The sequence below is a fragment of the Drosophila montana genome, unplaced genomic scaffold, assembly GCF_035044405.1.
Source record: "Drosophila montana isolate Dmon_TW-CO22-7 unplaced genomic scaffold, ASM3504440v1 contig_3468_1, whole genome shotgun sequence".
Classification (NCBI taxonomy): Eukaryota; Metazoa; Arthropoda; class Insecta; order Diptera; family Drosophilidae; genus Drosophila; species Drosophila montana.
The window spans coordinates 819,401-847,356 of record NW_026998349.1 but is presented as its reverse complement, the minus strand read 5'-3'; the positions used below and the strand labels follow the sequence as shown (position 1 = coordinate 847,356).

The following is a 27,956-nucleotide window of genomic DNA, read 5'->3' as shown; positions in this document are numbered from 1 at the left end:
GAGCCTACTTTGCATAGAAGCTGAGAGACGGATAGATGGTCTTCTCTAATGAAGAAGATTTATATATTTGTACTTTATGGGATGTCCTTCTAAATGTTACCCATTCCTCGACGGGATTAACAAACCCTCAGCAAGAGTATATACAAAAAAACAAAGCTTTTAAACAATTGCCGCTGCCGCCTCAGCAGTGGAAGGGGCAGGTGTGTAATGTTTTCCAATCAATTACCGCAAATGTGCAGCCCGGCTCGGTTCGGGCCACGCCCACGGCATGGCATGGCATAGATTTCCACAAATGCACAATAATTTCTGGCAGGCCAGAGTACATGACAGCGACAGCGACAGCGACAGCTTAATGCCATCTACAGCGCACTTGAGCGTATACTGTTGACAGCCACTGTTTGTCTGTCCACGGAGCGTATGCGCAATGCCCGCCATTTGAATGATTGTTTTGCATAGTGTGTTTGCTTTAACCTCGCAGCACCCGCAACTTGCCCCTTTGCCACGCTGTGTGTTGATTACAGTTATTGCAAGTTATTTGCAATTTATTGTATGCACTTTTGGCATTTGAACTTTGATTGATGCGGCCCAAACAAAATGGCAATTGAATTCGAATGTTGCGATTTGGCAGACACATGCAAGAATAATGTAGGTTTTCACATTGATTGCCATTGCAGCCAAAATTGAAGCCGAAGCTGACTTCCAGGCAGCTCGACTGTCCAAGTAAGCCAAGTAGCTTGGCTTGTCCTTCCTGCTTGTTGCCAGTAGATTCTTGAGCTGAGGGTCGTTCTTGCTTGGTCAGATACTTAATAAGTAGCCTCGAGAAGTTGGGACTTGCTTATTCCCAATTCAAAGGGTCCACCAGCGGCCAATTATCCAGGTCTTTATGGACTCAAACCAACAGGGAAGCGCCTGCTTTCGCTCAGAAGTGCCCGCAGTTCTTGGCCTTTTTTAGTCTAAGCACACTTCTAAGACATTAGTGGACATATAATTAAACATAAGTGACTTTAAATAAAATATGTCATGTTTAAGAAAATTTGTCAAATATGGAAAAATATTTTATTTATTTATTTACAATTAGGACAGTTAAAATAAAACTAACTTGAGAAAAATAAAGCGCTGTCTGCTCAGGCCTTCGGCTTTGTGTAGGACTTAAATGTAATTTGTGAGAACATGTTTATTTATTATATTTTAGATTTTAGAGCGAACTTTGGAAGTTAGTATATTGTGTAAATTGTAGTTGGAAATATTTAGATAAAGTGGAAGATTGGTTAAGGAAAGATATTGTGGATACATTTTGTAAAGTATGTTCAGTAATATAACTTATTGGGCTATTCTTTTGATAAGTGTCAAGTCTTTGCAAAGCTTAACAAGCTTTCAGCTTTCACTGCAAAATTTAGTATATATATTTGTTGCCTCTACTCTAAGGTCATAGTTCCCACTGCCCAGAGCACTGTCTTTTTGTCCGGGCATTAGCTTTGCCTATAATTTCAGCCTGTCATGTAATCTTAATGTACAACAATTTTACTATAAATTTCGCAAAATATATGCCAAAGCTCTTAAGAATGCACTTAAAATAAAAACAAAAATATTAAATCATTATTAAGTGCAAAAATTGTTGAATTTATAACAGTTAGGGTCGCTGAAAGATGGAGAGGAGGAAGACTCTGCTCGGAGGAAGACAAAACAAATATGCATATGCTTTGTAAATAATTTTCTATACCAGCAGCTACGCAAAGAGTTTGTCTTCTCAGCTCAAATCAGGACTTCTTCAGCCAGAGTAGGGCAACTCTCAGGCAACTCTCAGGCACAGTAGAATATGCCCCACCCGCCTCGCTTTTGTTGGACTCCCTTCTGCATTATTATAATTTATTGCGTTCTTCGGCTTGAACATCAAAATACAATATATTAGATATTTCACACGTTTAACTAAAAGCATTGCTGTTAGTTGTCTGAAAATATTTGCACAATTTCTCATCTAATAAACGAATATTGTCCAAAATTCACTAAAGTGTACAAATTTGCCAAAAACAATTTCTTAATTTGCGTTAAATTTGAACAAATTTTCAGCGCTGCTTTAAACAAAATCGAAAATTCGAAAATAAAATTATTTATCCCCTTGTTTTTTTTACATAATAAGTTTCATAATGATTTTTGACGCGCGCGTGCAGGCTCTCGCTCCTCTATGCAATATCATTAAAGTTAATGCTCTAGAAAATTCGATTATTTACAATTTTAGCACAGCGCATAAAATTGCAGTCGAACGTTTCGGGTTTTTAACAACCATGTGCACACCAGTGTTGATTTATGTGAAAATATTGAGCTTAAGTGTGGGCTCAAAATTAGTAGGCGCGTTTATTTGTCAGTTATTGGCGTGTGCTCATATGCTGTAGTTAACGTGCACAAAAGTTTTTAATCAAAACAGCAAAACGAAAATGGAAAATGAAAAATGGAAAATCGAAAATAGAAAACGGGCCAAAGTTTTCAATCTCTCTCAAATGTCGAAGTATTTTTCGACACACTCGACTGGGGGCTGTCAACAGCCAATTTTGCACATTTCTAGCTGCGTGGAGGAGATGCGGGGAGAGAGAGGGGGAAAAAGAGGGTGAGTGAGGGCGATTGTGAGTGGAATTATAGCTTTGTATGAATTGCCGATGGATTTATACACTACCTTTGGCTGTTATACTTACGAGCAAAACTTATCAAGCTGCCTGCAAATTGTATATCTTTTCCTATGAAAGCTTTATCTTGTGATTTTTGGCTTTCTACAGCAGCTGTGTCAAGTTTTAGTATTATATATCCATCGAGAGCCCAGTTTAACTGGGCTTCCCCATAACAAAAGAGCTGCTCGAGCCTCTTCTCGAACATTTCTAGTACTTGTTGAACCTACAGGTCTCCACTTCGAGAGGTCACAGACTGCATTTTGCAATTAAAATGCCTTTTTGGTAGCGTATAAATGGAAAGTTTTTCGCCCCAGCAGCGGCCGCTGCATGTCCAGGTTCCAGACCCTTGTGTGTGTGTGTTTGTGTGAGTAATTCCTGTTGAAATTTCTCCATTACTTTTGCAGTTCAATGTTTTACTTTTACGCTCCTTGCAGCCCGCTGCTGCTGCTGCTGCTGCTGCTGCGGGTGGTGGCGCCGCGCCCCACTTGCCACATGGAAAATTTACTCGGGGTTCATTTGATTTGCCCGAAAACTTTGGTGGCCACAAAAGTTTGGGCTCTCGGTTCTTGGCAGTGCCGGCGTTCAATGCATTTGATTTTGTGCGCACTGCCAAAGTTTTTGCCTTAAAGAATTGCGAATTGAATGTTTGTTAGTGTGTGTGTGTGTGTGTGTGTTGGTGTGTGACTGTGTGTGTGTGTGTGCTTGAGTGCAACATGTTTGCTGCCGAAATGAACGGCGGCGCGTTGAATAAAATGTTGACAGAAAGCAAACTGCAAAACTGCCAAGTGCCAAGGCTTACAAAGAATGTCGAAATATAATTGGCGCGCAGTTGAAAAATGCTCGCTATAAGTATGTGTGTGCGCGGGTGTGTGTGTGTGGTTGTGTTGTGCCAACAATGGCGTCCAATTATAGCGCGAGACGTGCCACAATGGCCAACGATTTGATGTTATTTGAAGTGCTGCGAGCGCCTTTGGCCGATTGATTGGCTTTGGCCAAAAGTTGTTGCCTACTTTAAGGCGACGCCCCTACTAGACCCCCATCCCCGCCCCCCCCCCCCCCCCCCCTCCTCATTTCCCAACCAAGCGAAACACTTGCATATTTGTAGTTATTATTTAAATTACATTTATTTTCTCATGATAATCACTTGTGTTTTTGTTTTTACTTTTATATTTTATTTGAATGCATTTCGTTTATTGTTTATCAATGCAAACAATTGTATGGCTATTTTTCTCTTTGTTTAATTTTTATGCTGGTTTTCCAGTTGTTGTTGTTGTCTGAGCCAGGGGCAAGTTTAAAGTTTTAATCGTATTTTTTTTTTTCGTTTTTATTTCTTTAAATTCATATTCATCAAAGTTTGTTGTAAAGTTGAAATTTTACATTGAAAACTTTTTAAATGATTTTCTTGCATGATTTCTATTTTGTCTCTTTTTTTTTTTAAGTTTTGCTTTAATTTATGTTTTTTTCTTTTTTTGTTACCGAATACAGTACACACTTATAGAATAATTTCTGATTTAATGTTGTCTTGCATGCGCTCGCCCATTAATTAGTTAATGGCTTTAATTAAAATATTTACAGTGGGGAAAATGCATAACAATGGAAACCAAACGATATTATATTTAATGTTCTTTTCTTTTCATTTAATCAAAGTGTGCTGGCTTTAAATGTGGGGCTTTAGGCATACACAGATACACACACGCACACACATCGACCAAACTGACATTTGGTATTAAAATGGGATTTTCGTAATATGCCATGATTTCGGTTTTTGTTCTCGCTTTGCTTTTATTGTTTTTGTTTTTTTCAAATATTATTATATTAATTTTCGCGCATTTCGCTTGCTTTTTTTGCACACACTAATGAATCTATTCAAATCTCATGAAATTTTTAACATTTGTTTATTATGTTATTAGTATATTTGTTATGCTTTATGTGGCAATGAATGTGTTTGTTTTTCTTTTTTCCGTTCAATGTAATGCTTCTTTATTTGATTTGTATTTTATTTATTTTTTGCTTAAATCGTACAACACTCAAATATGTTTTCATATATTTTTTAAATGTGATTCGGTTTTTTCTAGTTTTTGTTTTTTTGTATGCTGCGCAAAAAAACAGTCCGAGAGAATTGTACATATTTGATTACGTAGATGTTGGTTTTAATCTTCAGGTGTTTTCTTTTTTTTTTTTTCCACTTTCATTTATGTAAATTGATTTTTAATGAGAAAGCGTAGAAAGTAATTCTGAAATGTTGAATACTCTATACTAGCTGTACTATGGCTTAACTATCAATTTTGTTGACTTTCTGATTTTACTAGGGATTTCTTTTGTTAATGAATTTTTCTGTTTTCGATTTAATTTACTTTTTTTTTATTACTATTTAGTTGAAGCAGCAACATCTAAGGTTAGCCTCTTCGTGCTTCTGATTGCTGTTCATTATGTTATATATGTATACTATATCCGAGCTGTAGTTAGTTTGTCTGTTGTGCAAATCGTTTCTGGTTTTGACATTTTCAATTGTTGCAATTCTTTTTTGGCTGTGCGATTAATTACAATTTTGACTCTGACAGCTGTGCCTAGCTCTGCCCCTACCTGCCCCTACCCTCCCTCTCCCTCTCTCTCTTTTCCTCGTGCTGCTTTCAAGTTTACAACAATGCCGGATTTTATTTTTGTTTGTTCAGTCATTATGTGTGTTGTTCTTGTTGTTGTTGCTGCTGTAATTTATGTATTTTCCACTTTTATTTACACGAGAAATAAAATAAATATAATATATTTGCGTTTGTTTTTCCTGTGTTCTGTTTTTTTCTGCCTTGCCATTTGCAATACAATTTATTTTATTTACAAACTTAATAATGCAATTAATTATTGTTGTTTTTATTTGTATTATTTATGTTTTTTTTTTGTTTTTTTAATTTTTTATGTCTATGCCTTGGTTTTCAGTTAGTAATTAGTAACAGTAATAATAATAATAACGCTTGGTATGTGTGAGTGTATTTTTTTTTATATATATATATATATATTTTATGGACTGAAATTGGCTACTTATGCAAAATGGTTTTCTTATTTGTTTTTTTTTTTTGGTTTTTCTTTACGATATAAATATGTATGTCATTTGCATATGCATAGAGCTATATATATAGTTCTAAAGTGGGATTCATGCAGTTTTCAACTGCTGAAGACCAGAAATATCAAAATTAAATCAAATTGCAATTAGCCGCTGATTGCTTTTGGCAAAACTAAATAAAAATAACCAAAAGATAAATGCAAACAATTGAATACACATTTGAAAAACTTTAACAATTACTTTAACTAATGCATTTTACATGACGCATACACATACATACACATAAATATATAAGTGATAAAAAACTTGTTTAACATACTGTACACAATTATGTAAAATGATTTTGCCAACTTAACTTACGCGTAGATAAATTTGCTTGATGTTCTTCTTGTTTTTATAAATGCCTTGCAGACACAAACACACACACACACACACAGAGTTACACACACGGCGCTTGTGTATTTGTGTGTGTGTTTGTTATTTAACATGATTTTTACACATTTAAGATTTCTTTCGCTTTTTTTTTTTCAATGAGACTTAGCTTATGATTTACGCTAGTATTTTTTTTTTGTATTTATTTTCTTTTTGTATATTTGTTATTTATAAGTATTTATTTATATATTTGTTGCTGTTAAGTTCTAACATTGAAATAGCTTAAATAGGATTCTCATACTTTACTATGTATATATATATATTATTTATATTTATATATTCCATTTTGTGTTTTCGCGCTGTTATTCTGTATGCTATTGTAGTTGCTTAGGTCAAGAAAATGCGTCTGCAGCAGGAAATTAAGAAAAACAATATGCGCAATGAGTTTGCGTTGCATACTAGGGGCATTTGGCGGGGGGGGCGTGGCTAATACTCACCTTACAACGACCGTGTTTAGCAGCAGACAGGGCGCCAGCATCGACCTAAATATGTGCGTGATGCGATCGGCCGAGGAGGTCTTGCGCCTCGAGATGGCCGCCATGTTGTCGCCTGCAAGTGACAGGGTTTATATAAATTCGTATTAGATATATTTATATATACATATATATAGAATTACTGGGCGACAGATACGCTGCATTTTCATTAACATTTTAATAAGCTGCAGGCGATGCACACAATTTGCATATTTTCATTTACACTTCTTATCGTGGAGCGCGGCGCAGCGGGGCGCTGCGCTTTCGCGATGGCTATTTAAATGCTAAAATCACAAGAAATTCAATTTGGCCGCGAGGCAGTCATGCAAATTGCATGCAACTGTTACGTGCAACAATCTGTGCATATTCCCCCCTTCTCAGCTGTCCCTCTCTCAGCTGAGAAGCTGCTTGGCCCTGTAGCATCAGAGGTAGCAGCTGTTGTTAAATCTGTGCTCAGTTTTCTGCTTAGCTGGCGCGCTCATCTGTGATTCTCACCTTTTGATACAAAGACATAAATGCTAGCTGGCTCGGTGTTGCTGGCGGAGCAGGTGTAGTTGCCGGAATCGGTGATTTGGGGCTCGCGTATGATAAGACGGCTCTGGGTGCGGGGACCCGGTGTCGTCTCAATGGATATGTCCCGCCTGGAGTCATAGTAGTTGATGAGACGATCGTTTTTCTGCCAGTACACGTACTGCGGTGGTGTTGGACTCTGTGCGGCAGACAGAAAATACAAACCATATGCATGAGAATATATATAAATATTAAGTATACGCACGCGTAACATTCGTACATATTACGCATACGCCATGTGTGTGGCAAAAATAATCAATATGTGATTCAATCGGTGATTTGATTGACTTAAGCTATTAAAGAGAGCAGAGCATGAGTATAAATAAATGAATTGTAAATGTTAAGTATACGCACGAATGCAAAATTACGTATACGCCACGTGCAATGCGTAAGCGATTGATAGAAGAGTTATTCGGTTTAAAGTATCGATAACTAACGATATTTTTAAAAAACATACTCAATGAATTAAATCATCAACAGTTATCGTTGCTTACAAAAAATGTATCTAACGCTTTACTACACTGTTACTTAACACTCTCTAAATTGTATGAAGACTAATGTTATTCATCGCAGTTTACGTTTGGTTTGAATATTTTTTTTTTTTATATTACTATATTTATATTAAATATACTCAAGCTAAATCGTCAATAGTTAGCGATACCAACAAGAAAGTTAGCGAACGTTTTGCAGCACTGTTAGTTATCGATACTAACAAAAAGGCTATCGAAAGCTCTCAAAATAGTTTTGAGTCTGAATTGATTTATCGCACAATTGCTCTTGAGTATTTTGTTGTTGGTATTTCTCAATGTATTTCCGATTTTGGTTGGTATATTTTTGTGACTTTTCGTACTTACCTTCTCAATAATGCAAACCAAATTGATTGTTGAGCCCATATCGACATGCAGTTCACCGGAGCCAAGTATAAATGCCTCGGGCACAACCACTTGAAGATTCACAAAGTGCGAAATGATGCCAGTCGGTGTGGATACCTATACGACGAATAAAGTGTGCGAGTTTTGAGCTACAAGTTTGAATTTGATTCGCATACGCTTAAGCATTCGATGTAATCAACTCGAATGTTAATGCATCAGTAGACACTGAGCCACGGCATCAGTCAATCAGTCAGTCAGTCAGTCGGTGTGCGCATTAGGTTTATATTGCGACACAAGTTTCCTTAACCTCTTCCTGCTCTGCCCGAAACTGGCCCAGTGAAACGTTTTGAGTGCAAGAAATGTTGCACTCATTGAAATGCAAATCAAACAATTTCAATTTGGCACGCAAAATGAAACAAAAACGAGCATTTTCTATATAAGTGGAAAAGTGCTGGCGCTATCCTGCAAACACACGCTGCATACGAAAAAGAGACGGGGCAGCCGGGCCGGGACACCAATTGCACTGCAATGCAAAAGGAAAAATAATCATTTCGGCATATTTGCATGCAGCGCTCGTTGAGCGCCCCAAAAACTGAACCGGCTGCCCCGTCTCTGACAGACTGCCAGACTGGAGAGTTGTGGCATGTGGACTCTATCTCCGTTCCTGCGTCTCACACACACTCACTCTCTCTCGCACGCAAACAATTTTTGAAATTGAAGCTACGTTTCGGGCACTGCCCGCTGCCCGTCCATACGCTTGCCGTCTCCAAGCAGCAGCACTTGTGCGGCTGCTGCACAAACAGACTTACTGTCAAGTGTCCATTTCAGGCGTTTCCCCAAAAACTTTGTTGCTTTTCGGTTAGTTGTCTCTCTACTCGACTCGACTCGACTCGACTCTCTTACAATGTTTTCCCTATCCTTTTTTTTGTGGCTCTGACAAAACACGCCTCTTGCCATATCCGCATGACTTTCGGCTTTGTCTGCTGGCTTACTTTTGCATTACTTTGAATGCATACACACATTGGGTGTGTGCGTGTGCGTGTGTGCAAGTCACTGGCTAAATTTGTCAATGTCCAGTTTATCTGGCAGCCGCAGCGTCTGCGCTTGACAGCCACATGGTTTCGGCTGTGCCCGGCCAAAAGCCTGTCAACGTCATCTACATGCGAATACGAATGCGAATGCGGATGCGGATGCGCAGACGCCCAGCAGGTTGCCTTAAATCGAGGCTGTTAAAAAAAATACTGCATTTGCATATTACAATTAAATCAGGCGCCGTGTACAAATCGACAGTGATGTGGAGTAAAAATTGTATGTAGCAAAAGCCCGAAAACCTCAATATTGCGTATACGCCACCCCAACCCCACCATCCCTCCCCCCGCCCGTGTAACCGAAGTGGAGCATATGCAAATGCACTTTAGTTCATTTCAACTGCATTGCATGCATAAAATATATGAAATTCCAGCATTTGCCCACCACTCACCTGGCACTCGTACATGCCGTGATCCCGGCGCTGCACAAACTTTATCTGCAGCGTCCACATGTTGGAGCCGGGCGTGTGGAGTATCGCGAAGCGTTCATCATTTGTATAGAGCTGGGCGCCCGAGGATAATATGTGCCAGTCTCGGCGCCGTATCCAAGAAATTTGATTCTGTTCACAAAAAAACCAAAGCAAAATTAAAGTAAATATAAAGCAAACACAAACACACACACACACACACATGCACATTATCGAATGCCATGTTAATTGGACAAGCGCTCGAAAGTAGGCAACAGAAAATTAAAATTCCGACCACGCTACAAGCGCATGCAATTAGTGTATACATATTGTCGCCATTTTATAAGTGTTTATAAAAAGCACTATAAATAGCTCTGTCTGTGTGTGTGTGTGTGTGTGAGCCGCAGCTCTGGTATATTTATAAAAAAAAATATAATAATAATGGCTTGAGAGCAACAACAGGTTGTTTTTTTAATTGCATTTTAATACGATTTAAATGCAGGCAGATAAAATATATAAAGGAAATAAATAAAAGCATATTTAAGATTATTTACAGCCACAACACATTAAGTATATTTATGTCTACATCATTTGCAAGAGGAAATACTTAAAAAGTAACTGGCCAAATAAAAGTTTTAATAGCACCTTCATTTTTATTTCAGATAAGCCAAAAGCCAAATGCATTTCAAATGCCATTTTTGTATCGGGCTCGGGTTGCTTGGCCAAAAAAAAAAGCTGACAGCCAATGCAGCCAACGACAGCTTAGGTAAGCTCAACTCAGCTCTACTCAAAACTTATTGCTATTGTCCGGAATTGTGTAGTCAAGATATCAGGCATTGACTGACTGTCAGACAGTTCTTTATTTTATATATTTTTATAGCTTTATAATTCGTTTTCAAGCTTGTGTCTTGGTCTTTGATTAATTGATATTTTAGCACATGCTCGTTCCAATTATGGGCTAGTCTGTGGCATTGCGTTCCATTGCTTTGTGTTGCGTGTCACATTTGGCCGTTTAATTGCTTGTTAGCAAACGCTGAATGGCAAACAAAGTGTACACAATGTCATGGCAAACGTTTTCTGGCTTTCAGCTGCAAATTAAACTCGTATTTGTATTTCGTGCTCGACTGCCAAACAAATTGGACATTTGCGTGCCCGATTTCACGACGACATAAAATACAAATAAGCAGGCCAAATAGTAAAACACAAAAAATAAAGAGAGAAAAAAAAGAACTGAAAGCCATATAATTAAAACCCAAAAAAATACTGCAGCGCTATTTGCAAGCGAAACTTAAATTTATAATTTGTTTTTGTTGGCATGCATAAAATGACTTTGGCTTTTGTGTAGTATTAGGCTAGGCGTGCTAGGATTGGATGAACCACGGCACAATTAGAAAGACAAAAACAAACCCAATTTACACCCACTCGATCCACGCCGGTGACCTTGCAGACGAGAAAGGCGGTGCCGCCCAGCTGGACGGTCGTATTATGCGCCATCAGCTGTGGGGGGGAGAGAAAGAAAATACAAGACAAAAAGTTAAAAGTTCATTTTTTATGTGTTGCCTGTAAAAGAAAAGGTAGATGGATAGCCAGACAGAGTGCGGCCCATTACAAAGAATGCCATTAAAAAAAAAACCGAGCCACGTCGCACAATTAGTCAGCAGAACACATAAACTACATATATATAAGTATATATAGATATATATATATATATATATGGGGATATGCTCGATCTGAGCGCTGTCTAATTATATGGGTTGAGTGGCGTGGCCTTTTTGGATAATTAGATAGACGTAGCGCGGGCGCGCGAATGTAATATAAATAAGCACTAAAGATTAATTAGACTTGGCTTGGTCTTCATGTTGTATGGTAATTAGCATTATCCTGGGCCAAAACTATTTGCATGTCCTTCGTGCCTTGTCGTTTTTCGTTGCCATCAAATTAACATATTGATCAACACTGGCTGGCCGGCCAGCTGGCAATTGTCCTTGCTGTGTACGTGCACTCGACTTGCAGACGGACAAGTGCCACTTGCAGCACGAGCTAGCGTCAGCTTTGAAGTCAATTCAATTTGAATTTAAAACACACTTCGTTGCACTTCATCGATGTCCGATGTCCTTGCAATTGGGGGCTAACTGTTTGAGCAGTCGGTCAGTCTGTCTGTCTGTCGCTCTGTCCAATTCATTCAATTTTCGACTTACCTCGCTGTCCTCGAACATTGGACTGTCGCTGGAGTCGAGATTATTATCCAATTTTGAGTCGGCATTTATGCCATTGCGCGTCCATAGCTTCTTCCAGTCGTTATCTGTGAGTATTGACTTTTGGTCTGCAATCAAAATGGGAAACAAAGCGTTAGACAAGAGACTAACAAATACGCCAAGTCCAAAGTGCAATCACAAATTGCGTTAAGGGGCGTCTTCAAAACCTAACTTCGAGTTTGGCAATCAGCGAAAATATATTTATATACATATAACTTTTTTTATTGCGCACTGCAATTGCCAGCGAAAATCTACTCTGATCCCTTTCACCACCTGCTCTTGCTGCTCCTCTTGAAAAATCAGTTACAACTGTTGAAATAATAAAGCATTTGATTGACATACAAAAACTCAGCGTGTTATTTACGATTATTGCCTCTACATGGCATTTATTGATTGCCCTCGACGCTTCTCCCTGTTTTTGTCACACGCACACACATGCTCACACCAGGAAGGGGGTACAAATGGCTTCCCATTGTCCTTGTTTAATTTTTTGTTTATTTTTGTAGCACGAAATGTTGCTATATCTAAATGTAATTACATCTAGTTTGAGGGCAGCTTGAAAAATTGATTATTAGCTGGAAGTTATTAAGTTAACAAAAGAAATGCACTCTAAGTTTTTGTTTAAAATGATTATTATGTTTGTAGTTAGAAAAGAAAATGGGCGACTCTATAATAACATTTTACTTGGAAACTAGAAAAATCGAGTACTTATGAACTGCAACTCGTGAGAAGTGCATAGAAAGGCACGGCGAATTTTTAATAGAGAAGAAGAGAGTGAAGGAGATTCTTAATGTATCTCTGATAAATAAATTTCAATTGCCAATAGGAATATTAAAGTCTTTCTGCTATTACATCAACTTTATGAAAATCGCATAGAAAGGCGCATATTTGTAAAACCGGATTTTTATTAGCTTAAACAGCTATAAATTTCTCTATTAACGTCTTCTTTGACTAAAGGTTCCTTTTGTTTTTCTTAAAACTTGCTATTTCGCAGAATTTTTGTTGAATTTCTTTTTACAGCACAAGACGATGACCTGCAGATTTTTTTTCGTATTGATTCAATCAGTTAAATAGCTGCCGAACCTTGCCACACGCCCTAATATTTAGCGCGTCATACTACGCGGCACTTTATGATAAATAAAATCGATTAAAATGAAAGCAAATACCGATTAATCCAATTAGTCTGCACAAACAAAGTTACTTTAAACAAAGACGCAAAGTCTGCCCAGGCTGTTGACCCAAACTGCGGCAATTAATATACAAAAAAGACGTCACTTCAACCCAAACCGAAATCTACGTAGAACTACTTCTAATATTTGCTAACTATATTTCATAAAGCGGGCTTCTTGCAGCTAATAATTAGCTATTTATGTAAATAAGAAATTCTAGATTCGAAGAAATGCGTAGCAGAAAGAGTAGAAAATAACTTTGTCAACAGTTTGGTTGCCTAGCTGACCTTTGGATGAGCCGCATAAGTGAGGGCAATATGCCCCAAACATCCGGGCTTACATAACCGAATAGGTTATCAAATGTAGGAACCTTAAGGCGAGTTTTTTGTTATGACCCTAATACGAATATAATTAGTTTATAAGTTGTAGTTGTAGCCATCGATGGGAACACTGGACAATTTTAAGGAAACAAAATTGCCGATAAGTACCCGTGTCTATTTATAGGCCAGCACGTAATACAATGCTGCTGCTGCTCCCAGACACAGGCAATTATTAGAGTGCAATTTATTAAGTATACGCCCCATGCTAATTTGAATCTGAGCAAGTGCAACTATAATTTTCTCAAGTTTTGGTGTTTACTTTAATTAGGAAACTTTGATTGCCCGGGCAACCCGGACTGTGAGTGGACAAGCCCGGACCCGTAGCCAAATTAAATTTCCGCCACGCTGAACCGTAGCCGTAGTCGAGTCCCTTTTACTTCTTGATGTAGCATTTTTTAATGGGCTTGCGTGCTCAAGCAGCTGGAATATGACTAACCAGCGGCAGGTGGGGGCTGGGGGTTGGTTGTTGATAGGCGCGGCCTCAATATAAACTCGGCGCTGTGAAAGGGAATTTAATCAATCAATCAGCGGTGCGTAGTGCAGGCAAAACTTTTAAGCAGGCGCCGCACACGTGAACATTTGGCCTTGGCCCAACCCAATCTGCAATTGGTTGTGCGTGAAATCGAAGCAATGCGCAGTGTCTCTCACTTCCCCTCTGTCACACCCTTCATTCCCCCCCTCATATTTACCTACTGTCTGCCCCGCTGTAAGCCATAAAACACAGCGTAGCCAGCTCGCACTTTTATTGCCTCGTAAATTTTTATAGTTCATACTTTAGGCATGCGTATGCACCCAAACCCCAAAAACCAGCTACACATATCTGTGTATCTCTGTGTATCTGTGTGTGTGCGTCTTATGCTCTGCACTGGTATTTGTTATTGAATTTGTATTCGTTTCGTAGTCGCATTTGTCGAGTACATGCGCATTGTCCGTGCTGTAATTTATGCGCCCGTTTTGCTGCCAATGACGTCAAAGTATTGTATATGTATATATTTTTTGGTCTCGCTGCATTGAGTTTAAATTTTTCGCATATACCATATTTATTTGGCGTTGAGCACATTAAAAGTCGACAGACAATGGCAATGCGCCATTAATAACAACAAATATGCCAGAGGCGGGGGGACGGGGACGGGAACGGCAACGACGAGGACGAGGGCTTTATGACGGGTCAGGTCGATTTTTGTGGTCAACAGCAAAAACACTTGGCTCAAGTCAACATATATTCAGCTGAAGAGCCAAAGGAATATAAGTCTGCAAAATTCTTTATCTTTGCATTTGTATGCATGACAGCACAAACACACACGCACAGGCACACAGGCACACACATGCACACTGACAAGCCGAAATATATTGCGCATGTTAAGAGGAATGTAAATGCTCAGACACAAATACAAATACAAACACAAGCGGCAAAAGCCAACGCACGCCCAGTCTCCAGCAGCGTCTAAGGTCAAGTGCCAGCCACACTACGAGTCTAGTGTGTGCGTGTGTGTGTGTGTGCGTGCTGGTGTGTGTGTGCGCGCTATAATAGTAAAAAAACACGCACTGCTAATAAAATGGCTAAAATTCGCGTATTTCAGCGCTTCACTGCTTTCTTTGGCTTTCTCCGCTTTCTCCGCCCGATACGTGCGCATGTCAGCCGCCTGCGGCTTAGGCGTGTGAATTATATTATGCCTGAAAATAGGCAACTGTAATAAAACTTGGAGCAAAAAGCAAAATAGAAATGGCGTCCAATGGCCACCCACAAACCGGATGTCCTGCAAAAATATAGCACAAGCAGCAGAAAAACTTTTGTGAATAAAGTCCAATTGAACGACTGGCAAATGCCCTGTAACTAAGTTAAGTTGGTTAGTTAGTTGTCATATCTTAAACCTAAATCTACCTTTTTATATAAATCTTTCTTTTTTGCATTTCCTGTTTTTCTTAAATATATCTTTTGATTATATTTCATGGCATATATCTTGTCTGTTATCTGACTATTTAATAAACCCTTGACATTTTTGCAGTGTATACAAATTATGCAATTTCTGTGCTTTTCTAACAATAATAAATTAAATGAATATTTTCGGTATATTTTGTCGCAGTTGTTTTTTGCATGCAGTTCTAATCTATTTATGCAACCCTTTACTGATCTCTTCGACTTTTGCAGGGTGAACCAAAGAATATGTAAAAGTCGCTTTTAGCTTTTTCATACCATTTCCTGTTCGTTCTTTTTTCTTTTTTTTTTTGGGTGGGTGGGGGCAACTGAAAAGCGATAAATAATGAAGTCAGCAAGTGCGACTGGCGTGGCTTGCATGTTTATTATTAATAATAAATATTTCTTGTCAATCCTGCGAGCGTTTAAGTTTTCTATGGCACCGAAGCACGACACATGGTTCTTGTTGTTCTTGTTGTTGTTGTTGTTGTGCGCACTTGTCATGTTTCTAAAATGATTATTTATCTGTCTTTTACTTGGCTCCAACACACACACACACACACACACACAGAGACACACAGCCAGGCAAGCAGCGTGGCGTATGCGTAATATTTTAATGCGCTGCCAATATGTTGGCGCTGTCTGCCGCCAGTTAAGCCCGAAAGCTGCTTAACTCAACGCTCCTTGGCCAAAGTGCTTAGCAGTTTTTAAGCTGCCTGACAGCCTCCCGCCTCCCGCCTCCCTCCTGCCACCTGCCTGCCTGCTGCCTGCCTGCCTGCCTGCCTGCCACCTGCTGTGGCTGCCTAAACCTGAGCTCTGTAACCCCTCTAAGCCAAAGATCGCGCGTCTAGCGTTACAAATGCCTTCAGCTTAATATGAAAACCACTAAGAAAATTTGCAAAATAGCTGAAATTGTGCAGCGCATTAGAAGAGCATCCAAAGGCAAAACTCATTTGCACTTGAAACATGAGCGCGAGTGTAAACAAATGGCAAAGGGCGGATGGAGCGACAGCAACACAAAAAAAAAAAAAGGAAAACATTGCAAAAGTAAGCTGAGTAGGTGTGCGTGTGTGTGTGTGGAGTGTGAAGTGTGCGTGTGAAGCTGCCCCGGCGACCTTGACGCAGGCAAATATGCCAGAGACAAGCAGACAGACAGAAGAGAAAGAAAGTGTGTTTGTGGAAGACAGAAGTTGACACGTGTATTTCTGCTGCTGTTGCCTGCCTGTCAGCTGAAAGTGCTAAGCTGACTTTTCCTGCGTTTGGCAGCAAGCATATATAACTTATGTATACATATTTATTTATATTTATTTATATATATATACATATATCTGCAATGTGTGCAGAGCGAACTGTAGGGCTTCGCAGAAAGCCGGCTTCAATATTTGCCGAGCAGTTGCTGAGGAGTTCTTTGGCTTTTCTTTTGAAATACGAATGAAAAAAAAATATATAAGAAATCCTGACAGTTGCCAGTTGTGTAGCGCATTTTCCGCTGCTCGGGCTGGTGAATTATTTGCATATTTTCCATTTTCCATTTTCATTTGTTTTTCGGGCCACTTTAAAAAGTCTATTTAAAAAAAAAAACAAAAAAAAAACCCTCTCTTGTCATTTGCTTTTGCTGTGTTTGGGCTTTTTGCATAGATTTCTAAGCCACAAGGCGTGGCAATAAATTTTCAATTTTTGGGCTGTCACACGAGCTAGCCACGCCCCGCCCCGCCCCGCCCCCCACGGCCGGAGGCGGCATAATGAGCGCACCGCGAGCCGATAAGGTGTCGCCATTGCTTTTGTTACGCTTCATAATTTATGCGTAACGCGTTTGGCCAAACCAAAAAAAAAAGAAGACAAAAATATAGAGACTAAAAAAGCGACTCAAAAAGGCCTTTAAAAAAAAGCAAACAAAGCGCAAGGCGCATGCCGCATGGGGGCAGGCTTTTAGGTCAAAACCAAAGCCACAAGGGCAACAGTAACAGTTACAGTAACAGCAACAAGAAGTGAAAGCGGCAACAACAACAACGACAAATGGCGAGGCGCCCTTAACGCTAATCTCTCCCCTGTGTATTTTTCATTATCCTTATTATTTGTGAATGTTACGTGTCGGCCATAACTTAGAGCGGCTAACGATGCGTATACGTGATGCCGCGCACACACACTCGAACACACACACACACACGCACGCACACGCATAGACTGGGGCCGGGGTGTGGCATGCTTTTAGGCCGCGTCCATTTAAACCAAATTAGCAAAAGGTCAAAAAGTGCCGCGAGCTGCGCGTCGTCGTTCGCTGAGCTGTGAGCTTGATGAAAAATTAATAATTGTTTGCCAAGCAATTGCCGACGACGGCTTTAAAATGTTGTTTACCTGTGCACTCGCCGTGTGGCCAGGCCAGGCCGTAAGTTTAGGCAAACTGAAAACTGAAACTGCGCCTCCACTCGAGCTGCTCTAGGCCACGCCTCCACGATGGGCGGGCCAGCCATTCGCTACATTTACCAAATTGAATGACAAACATTCAACTCGTCGCATTCAAGCGCGTATTTTTCTCAGCTCAACTCAGCTCATCGTCGCTTTTGGCCCATTAATGAAAATATTTGGCCAAAAAGTTTCTAGCCGCAGGTGCATACTTAGTGCTGGAATTTAATGCGCTTCAGTCTCTCACGGCCTAATAAAATTTGCTAGCATAATAAATCCGTAAATTGGCAAAGTTTGCCTAGCCGTCTAGGATTAGGCGTTTAATTGCGTGGGGCGTGGGGCGTGGCCCTTGAAAACAGTACATTTAGCTCTGTAAGCAGAGTGGGCTTTATGCAAATAGTAAAATAAATACTAAAATAAACTGCTGCATACTTTGAGGCGCGGCGAGAAAATTTCATTTAAATTCAATTGTCAGGCCACTAAAACCGGACTCGCTTTTAACTGTTTGGCGCAAATTGCTGTTGCATTAATTAAACAGCGAATTTAAATACCCTATTAAAAAGTGTATAAAGAGTATATTGGTTCTGCGCCAGGTCCATCTCGAAGTCCTTCAAAATGTGTAGGCAACTTTTATCAGACTTGATATTCGGAATATATGCTCATGCATAACTGCGTCAGATAAAGGAGGGGGGGCGTGGCAAATGGGGTTAAGATTGGAAAACTGTAGAAGAACTTTGGAGCTAGCTGAGCCTAGCAACAAGTTAAGATCTTCTCCAAAGATCAACTCGATTTCTGAAATCAGAATAAATTTTAAGCTGCAGTAAGCTGAACTGTGAGTCGTTAACAACCGTGTCTGACTATAATACTCTGTATTGTTGTTTTTTCTGTTTTGTTTTGTTTTGTGGCAACTTACCTGGCTCCAGCGTGGTGGCCAGCAGCAGCGTGGGCAGGCAGAGCAATAGTATGCGCAGTTCCATTAAATGCAGCGGCAAACGCAGCAGCCGCAAACTCAGCAGCCGTGGTGGCAACATTTGTGGCAAGACGCGAGACTTCTGCTCAACAAAACGCACGCGCTTCGCTTAACGTCCTATTGTCGGCGTGTGGCAGCTACAGCACAGCTGCGGCAACTTGGCTAGCGGCTGGCGGCTGGCGTCTTTAACTGTGACTACACCGCACAATGGCACATCGATGCCATGCGTAGCTGTTGTTGTTCTTGTTGTTGTAGTTGTAGTTGTTGCTCCCTTATTAGGGTTAATGGCTTTTTGAATGAACGCGCTGTTTCCTTTCAGCACTGGCAACACAAACTTACACACATATGTCTCTTGTCTGAGCTGATGCGCTGATAAATGATGCTGCTGCTGCTACTTCGATGCAGTCCTTTTGCTACTTCCTGCTCGTTTCTTTCTTTTTTACTATTTTCTATTGCCTTGCGCCGCTTTGTTGTCGCTTGTCAATGCGCTGCCCGTGCTGTCCTGTTGCCAGTTGTTGTTGCCAGTTGTTGTTCGAATGCCACCCACAGTGACAACGCGCAACACCTAACCCCTACTATACAGTTTTTGCCTCGCTTGTTGTTGTTTGTATGTATCAAATTTGCAGCTTGTTGTTTGGCTCCTTTCTTTACTATAAGTTGGCTAGTTTGCTCCTTTGCTGGGGCTGCGACGTTCGGGCAAAACTTGCATGTTCTCCATCATTTTTCATGTCACTGCGCATTAGCACATTAAGCCACGAGCATGTATTGTTGTTGCTGCTGTTGTTCCTGCTGCTGCTGCTATTGTGTTGCACAGCGAAAAAAAATTAACACTCGCTTTTTATGAAATTACATTCAATTTGCTGTAGCTACTGTTGTTGTGTTGTTTTTTCGTTTGTGTTTGCCTTTTTGCTCTTCCTCGTGCTTTTCCCGGCAACAATAACAACAACAATCACGCGTCAAGCTGATGATGAATCGCTTTTAATGTAATATCTTTTGCCACTGGCAACTTTTTCTTCGTTCTTCCCCTGGGGAATTGTCAGTTGTTCGCACTGCTCTCTTAATAAGTTCTGCTTGAATCATGTAGTTAGTCGACGCATTCTGCAAATCAGAAATATAGAAAAAGAAGTTCAAATAAGTAAATCATAAATGTAGTTGTAATATAGAAAGAGAAACCTTAAGTATTTAGGCCTGGCAGAGAATACATGTGACTGCTCGGAAGACATAAAAAATAAGTAAGAGGTTCTAGTCGGGAGCTCCCGACTAAGGGATACCCCGAACCGTCTTCTTCCAACAGGCGATAGGTATAAAATGAAAGATACTTGATATATATATACTATTCTAGAAGCTACATGTCATGTTTGGTGACTCTAGCTCATATTATTTACCGAAATTGCTGAAAAAACAGGATTTCGATATCGATTTTTATCGATTACTTGGAAACTGGGCAAGTTGTCGAATATCGGAAACAAACTCGATCTGCGCGGGGACTAAGAGGACCTACAGCTAAAACGGACGGACGGACGGACAGACAGACGGACATGGTTAGATCCACTTGGCTGTTGATGCTGATCAAGAATTTATATACTTTATGGGGTCGGAGATGCTTCCTTCTGCCTGTTACATACATTTGCACAAATACATAATACCCTTTTTACCCATTTTCAATGGGTTCAGGGTATAAAAAGAAGGAACATTTTTAAATATTATAATTGAAACCCATTTAATCTTACTTCTGATATTATTACTTAAACTTAATATATTTGTCCTTTTCTTTGTGAATAATAACAAATTCATGAGGCAAATATGAAGAATGTTGTTGAATTTTATTTTTTATTTTAAAAAAATTATAGTACATAGATTTCCTTATTGTAAAAGCAGAATGAATCAACAGAAACAATTGTCAATTAAAACCGAGTCGGTATCAAAATCGGTTTTATTTTTGTTTGACCAAGTTATAAAAGTTTGAGCTCGGCTTGAATAAATAAAATTGTCGGAACTGACCAGCAAGGCTGTTGCGGGTTTTTCTGTTCGTTTTTTTCTCCCCTTCAGCTTAAAATCAATGTACATTTTTAAAATCGCATAATTTGGATTCAGTGTAAGCTGCCAATTAATCCAATTAGAATGCGACAACAGAAATGCGACTGCGCCAGTTTCCGATTGTTTGCTTGTTTTTGTATTTTGTATTTTTTGTACTTATTGAAGCGGATTTGTTTCAGTTGCATTAAATGGGGATTGAGCATTTCGTATTGTAATTTGCCCGCTTCCGCTGTGCCTTACAATTGCCTTAATTGTGAGTATACAAATAAGAAAAAGAAAAATAAAAAACTCGACTGCGCCCGCTAATTTGCATGCAGAATGAAATTTATTTATTGTGCCAGCAAATTTGCCACATTATTTATAGGTCAACAGGAGGAGAACAGGACTCGTCCCGCTACTTGCCACAGTTTATGCAAAACTGGCCACAGCCACGAGTAATGAATGGCCACAAGATTGTGTTCGGGCACCGCGAGTTGCTGCTCCTCCTTGAGATGCTGCAAGAGATTCTCGATGTCGCCGCGAAGCTAGTTCACTTTTTTTCTCACCCCCTCTCTCCCAGTCTCTGTCTCTATCTCTGTTATAATTCATATGCCCTTTAAGAGAGTATTTGAATTTAATGATGTGAAATCTTCAAAGCATAGAAGATGGCTTCTTTGTATCAACAAAGTATATATATATGTATTCCTGATCTATCCTATCTATCCAAGGCTTTATCGGAATGAGTCGGATCAGCGCTCTATAGCCTATAGCTCCCATTGAAGCAATGTTTGTCTAGATGTCTGAACATTCGTGCTTTATCATTCTCTAGAAGAGTATTTAATCTCCGGTGAATCTTTCAAGTTACTTTTTGTTTGTTTATTTGTTTGCACGCACGGCTGACTTTAGTAATTTTTTCTTTTTTTTTTTTGGTATTTGTATTTTTATGTTAAAAGGCATAAAAATAAAATTTGGCAATTTGGTCAGAAAGTTTGAAGCAACTCATAATTTTTAGCTGCTTTTTATGCGGCTTTTTTTTATATATGTATTTTTATCTAACACATATCCCCGAACGCGGTCGTGTTTTAATGTTATATATATATATGTGAGCTGGAATATATATATGTATATAGATATAGATGTATATATACATATAGGGCCGGGCTAAGGCATTTAAAGCTAATGAATTTGCAAGTGCGTAAATTAAAATTGAAATTTAGCCGCAAAATTGCCAAAGCGGCCGCTACTCATTTTAATTACAATACAATGTGACTATGTGTGTGTACGTGTGTGTGTGTGTGTGTGTGTGTGCGTGCGTTAAAGTATGCTGGTATATTTAATTAAGCTGCGTCCATGGCAACTTATTTGCAACAAACATTAGCAAATGTCATGTGGCATGAATTTATGACACACTCGTGTGCAATTCATTTAAATTGATAAAAGCAGCTGATGTTTGCCTGCCCTTCAAGTGTGTGTGTGTGTGCGAGGGGGAAGGGGGGGGCTAGCTGTTGTTACTTTTGCTACTTTTTGTATCAAATGCAGCAGTTTAGAGTAATTCGCTGGCAAATGTCATGCAAGTGGAATGCTATTTTATGTGCCAATGTCTGCCACGCGCTCTCTCCCTCTCCCTCTCTCTTTGTGTGTGTGTGTGTGTGCAACACAAATATGCACTTAAATGCAGTCACGTACACACACTCACACAGAGAGAGAGAGAGAGAGAGAGAGAGAGAGAGAGCAAACGTACATATTATTATCTTGACACAATGGTGCCATAAAACTTAAAGACCCCCACAGCAGTTGCTGCCGCCCGCCCGCCCCTCCGCCCGCACGCCCTGCTCCCTTCGCTCAGGCCAACAAGGGCAAATGCTCGCCACGCTGACTGAAGAGCGGGCAGCAGGGGGAACTGGGGCCGGTCACAGTGCTATGGAGGACATGCCATTTGCCGCCCACCAGCTGCAGTCCCCCCCTGCCCCTGTCCCTGCCCCAATCTTCAGCCCAGTCTCCGTTTCTGCTGCTGCTGCTTGTGCTTTCTTTTCATAGCAGTCGCACTCGCATATGCACATTTGTTTGGATTTTACAGGCAGGCAACAGGGATGGAGGGAGGGGGGTGTGTTGGTTCGTTCATGTCCTGCTGCAGGCGCCTCGGGGCGCGTTGGAGGTTATATGGAAATTGTAATAAGTTGAAAACCAAAAAGCTGATGTCATGAGGTTAGTTGCTCTGGCTCAAGTTTCAAGCGACAATCATGTGCTTTTCTTTTGTATACTTGTTATTGTTGTTTTTCGTTTAGTGCTGCTTCTTCTTGTTGCTCTTGTTGCTCTCGTTGTTGTTGTTGTATGTTGACCTCATACTTCATTTTGTAGCTTTTGTTTGTCATGGCATGTTGTTGTTATTATTATTGTTGTTGCATAATGCACTGAGCCTGGGCCCCGTTGTCGTTGTCGCTGTCGGAAATGTAACGGCATGCCACATGACGCACACACACAGAGGCACACACACACACACCCCTGACACACTCGCTCGCACACACTAAGACAGTCATAAATATTTCATATGCAACTGCTGTGCCGTATTATTGTTGACAGTAATTGAGAGAGAGGCCGTAGTAAATTATTTAAATGTTTATTTGGGGATTTGCAGCTAAAGCGCACACAAACACACACACACACACACTCACATATATATATAAGAAAACGTAATACTGGCGACGGGCAACTGTAGCTGGACCACAGTGCGTATGATGGATGCCCGATTGCATTGGGGAGTCGTTAGCTAAAGCCAAACAAATCGCTTTTGCCTTGTTTATATTTATTACACCCGCAAATGCCGCTGCTCTCGGCTGCAAATAATTGCGACACATTTGTGGGCGTGGCCGCAATAAGTTTAACATTTGTTAAAACGTGTTTAAACCTCTTTTTTTTTGTGGTCCTTTTTTGTAGTTTATCTAATTGAGACCCGCAGGCGTTGGCCTTTTAATTAGCGTGGCTAATTCGAGCAATTACATATGTCGGTCAAAATATTAGATAACTATGGAGCATTATGCATAAAAAGCACGAGTGGATTTGCGTTTGGGAGGGGGAGGAGCGCGGGGTCTGACTGTCGTTAGCTGCAAGTTGAATGCATTTCAATTGCAGGCAAAATGCAAAATGCAGCGAAACAATTGGCCATAGCCCATAAATATGCACGCGCATATAACAATGTCCATTTTGTGGCCTGTATTGTGGATGCAACAAACAAGCCACGCCTCCCCTCCCCTTTCCCCTCCCTCCTCTTCGGAACCCGCAGCACTGCAGCTGTAAATGGAAATTGCGCGTAACGCATTTTGATTGCACTTGAGTGCCAGCATAAAAATGCGCATTATATAAATTCGCCCTTAAAGTGCTGGCCAGTTTTTGTTGTTGTTGTTGTTGTAGTTGTAATGGGCATGTATCTACATACGTGTGTGTGCGAGTGTGTGTGGGTGTGTGTGTGTGTGCGGATTTGCCTCTCGCCTGCCCGCTCGCACGCACGTAATTGTTTTGCGCACATTTCCGTTTCCGCTGCATTTCACTTGAATGACTTTAATTTACGCTATTTTTATTTACAGTCTTGTGGCCTCTCGGCCCTCCAAGCTGAATAATTGAGCAATTGTGTTGGCCAGCCCCAACAAATTGCCATGCATTTTGCATTGAGCAAAGTAAGATATTAAATGGATTTTCTATTTAAAAAACGTGTGATATTTATGTGTTTACGGTTCATTATTTAATGAGAGCGCTCAAAGAGGTATGGGGAAAAACGACAAAAATTGTATAAAATATATTTCAAAGGCTGCAAAATGTTTTACTATCGAACCTACTGTAGCAGGCAGCTAGCGACACAACAGTGAAGCTGCACATCCTATCCATAGCTAGTGTTAAGCATTGTTCGATAACTTGTGTTAAGCATTGTTCGATAACTAAGAAGTGTTAGACAATCATAGAAGAGACAATCATCTTAGAGTTAGACTTTAGCAGAGAAGCAAATAAAGAGGACGTGGTCTTGACCTACAGAAATTAATGACTTTCGAATTATAACGGCTACTACACTACAAACTTTAACTTTTTTTTAAAGATTCACTTTGTTGTATTATTCGCTGAAGTACCTTCCGATCTCTACCAAGCGAAAGATTGTGATAGAAGGGCATAGTTACCTTTGTAAAGCTTGTTTGGCATTTACATTGAGGAGTATTTCAATAATGGAATATTCACAATGAAGGGTATTGGAGGACATATGAATGTCATATATATGATTCGCCTCGTTCGTAGGTCGGCGGGGTGTAGCCTTTGGAAGCGCTTCCCTGTAATGGGGACAGTGATTGTCGAAGTAGCGGCTGTTGAAGAAGTTTATCTTATCTTCAACCTTTGATCGCGTTCGATGTGATGTACCATGGCAGGCCAGACACGAACTGGCTTGGCTTGAGCTGTTCGTATTCGATGATGGACAAACAGCTGTCCCTTAACAGTCGGCATAATCGAAACTTGAGGCAAACCACTTTTAAAACAAGTACGCTTTCATTTGGATTTGGGTTCTTTTCTAAATAGTTTGGCTTGCAAAACTTATGACCAAGCCTCTTTAAGCAAAGTACAAATAACTGTGGCCCAAACCATAGCATTTATTTGGTAGACATCAAATTTGGGCAGACTTTAAATTTATTCGGCATCTGAGACAAGAAAATATGAAAGGGAACGGACAATTGCAAACAAAATAAAACTATTTTTGATTGTATTAACCACTTTGAATGTATTTGCTAAGGATTTGAGGCAGGTTGCTGGTTCGATCCGTGCACCGCATCAAGAACAGTTTTCATTTGGGCTTGCAGCCTATTTGTACATCTTTCTTGACCAACATGTTATAGTTTTTGAAAATTGTTGCCGTTTTAACCCAGCTAAGCTGTCTAGTCAAGCATAAATACTTGCTTAAAATAAGATGTTAAAATTGAAGCTTGTAGCTGCATGCAGCTTTTTTTTTTTAGCTTAATTTCATTAGCAGTACACAATTTGTCGGCCTTTGAGCCGTGTTAAGTATACGCAGCGTATGCGGCTTAAGCTGCTTAAAATGGTCTGCTTACACGCACATCTAGTTTGCGTGTGTGTGTGTGTGTGCGTGACCTGTTTGCCTGTCTGGCTGGCGGGCTGCAATGAATCCCAGCCACGTTGTTAGCAACGCACAAAGAGCAGCAGCAGCAGCAGGAACAGCAGCAACAGCAGCAGAGAAAAAAGTGATTCAAGAAACTTGCAAGTTGCAAAAGTTTTTCAATTTAAGCCAGTGCCAGGCGCCCCGCAGACACGAGCTCGGCTCGTGTTGCATGCTGCCAGTGTGTGTGTGTGTGTGTGTGTGTGTGTGCGTCTCTTGTTAATTTACTACTAAAAAGCACAATGGCAAGTTTTGGGTCTGGCATTTGAATTATTTCGTGTCATTGCCTGCCGGCGCGACGCTTACGTTACGTTGAACTTGGCCCAAGTGTTGGCGCAATAAAAAAGTGTGTCGTGCTCGGTTTAATTTCAGCTCCTAGATATGTGTAAGCACCTTGTAGTCGGGGCCTTAATTGGTATGGTCCCAAGTGTCAACAGCTCATTTAGTTTGCAGCTTTGGCCAAAACTATTTTGCCAAATATTTCAGACGTCATTTGGCACAGCTCAGCTGCCGTTATTGCCAGTGTCTCCCTGCCTGTGTGTGTGTGTGTGTGTGTGTTAAGTGAAATTGTGGCAGTTATAATAAAAATAAAAAGCATTTTCGGTGTTTATTTAAGTTTCCAAATTGTACAAATTTTCGTAAATTGTTTTGTGCCGGGCCACGTTTGTTACAGCCACAATGAAAGTTTTACACACATTCTCAGGTACATCAGTGTGTGGGTGTGCGGGTGTGCGTGTGTGCCCGTCGGTGTGTGTGTGTACAATATTTACCCCCACAACTGAGCTCTCTCCCCTCCCCTCCGGGGTGTTTTTTTTTTGTTTTTCGTGACTGCAGCAAAGTTTTAGTTTGGCAATTTTGCTTTTCCGTTCGTTTCGTTTGATATTTTTCTTTTTTTCCCCAATTTTTCTTTTCTATTTTTCAGCTAGTTGTTTTTTTGTGTGTGTGTGTGTGTATTCTTTTTTGTTGTTTCTGCTCGTTTTGTGCTTTGTTAGTTCCGTTTCCGCTCGCACCACCCGCGCCCACGGCCACGCCCCCGCCCACAGCTACGTGCAACGGGCGCTCGCTGTTCCATTTAGCTAGTTGGGTCTCGTTTTTATTTCATGTGGTGTTGTCAACTTATTTCAAGATTCGGTGATTTATTTTCTAAACAATTAAAGAAAAACAAAACAGCGGACAACAGCGTGCGCTACCCACAACGACGTGGGAGAGGGAGAGCGGGGAGAGTGGGGAGGGGGGCGAGATACGTGAATGTGGCACATAGAAAGTGGTGTAGCTTTATGAATTTTTCAGTTGAATTATTTACAGGAGGAAAACGCAGGATAACAGTTTGCCGTTGCGCCAGTTGTGCCACTGAAAATTCGCACAAGCCCAACAACAAATTTTTCGTCCAAAACTTGCAACTGCAACATGAAAAATGTTTGCTAAATGGCAGCACATTTATGCGTTGCCACAGCAGTGCGGCACAGTGCAAGGTTTACAAAAAATAAAATAAAAATAAAACTAAAACTCTAAAAGTAGAAATATAATAAAAATATGTCACCTGGATTACAGGTAAACAAAACAATATTTGCAGCTGTTGATGTTTGTGCAACATTTGAAAAAAACCATAAAAAACCGAGCGATATAAAAGCTGAGTTGGGCTTAAAACTAAAGCAGGCTTAAGGCGCATTTTAAAGGATATTCTGTTGCACCTAAAAGCCTTAACTTGTGGCTCATAACTAAGTTAGTTGCGCTAGCTTGACTAATATTGAGCGACGCCAGTGTTTAATTGCTAAAAGCACATCACAACAAATTTAATTGTTATCACTTATCTTCGCAACTATGGGAAACACTTGTTATTCAAATTAATGTCCTCAAACTTCGACTCTTATTAAAATGATTATGCACAGCCTGACTAATATTGCGCGACGCCAGTGTCTCATTCTTTAAAGCATATTTTAAAAAGGCAACTTATTTCCATTCTACTGTCCACCGTGCCTAATATAATGCGACGGCACTGTTACTTATGGAAAATTAATTTCGCTTTTTGCTACTCGCACATTTTTTGTCGCTTTAGTCAACTAGCACATAAATCGTGGCAGGTATTTCATTAAACTAGCGTCAGGTGTTGTCGCCGCGCATCGCTGCTCATAAATATACACGCCC

General features: G+C 40.2%; 1 protein-coding gene and 1 long non-coding RNA gene across 4 annotated transcripts in view; one reads left to right on the top strand and one right to left on the bottom strand.

The window, feature by feature from the left end:
* The window catches only part of LOC135434923 (uncharacterized), a 100,751-nt gene that overhangs the window by 34,712 nt on the left and 38,083 nt on the right, over positions 1-27,956 (top strand). Inside the window, exon 2 of the long non-coding RNA XR_010437312.1 lies at positions 10,220-10,323. This is a non-coding gene — a long non-coding RNA (uncharacterized LOC135434923). The remainder of the gene's footprint in view (positions 1-10,219; positions 10,324-27,956) is intronic.
* dpr12 (defective proboscis extension response 12) lies at positions 6,315-18,977 on the bottom strand. 3 transcript variants are annotated; one of them, XM_064691735.1, is made up of 8 exons: positions 18,593-18,977; positions 11,756-11,880; positions 10,980-11,054; positions 9,543-9,710; positions 8,045-8,179; positions 7,116-7,329; positions 6,585-6,696; positions 6,315-6,493 (listed from the first exon to the last, which is right to left on the bottom strand). In XM_064691735.1, exons 1-8 carry the CDS (start codon positions 18,708-18,710, stop codon positions 6,475-6,477), a joined length of 966 nt encoding a protein of 321 aa, XP_064547805.1. In that variant the 5' UTR covers positions 18,711-18,977; the 3' UTR covers positions 6,315-6,474. The 3 variants fall into 3 exon arrangements, with proteins under 3 accessions (XP_064547805.1, XP_064547804.1, XP_064547806.1); XM_064691734.1 differs by having other exon boundaries at positions 6,317-6,493; positions 10,965-11,054; XM_064691736.1 differs by lacking the exon at positions 10,980-11,054 and having other exon boundaries at positions 6,317-6,493.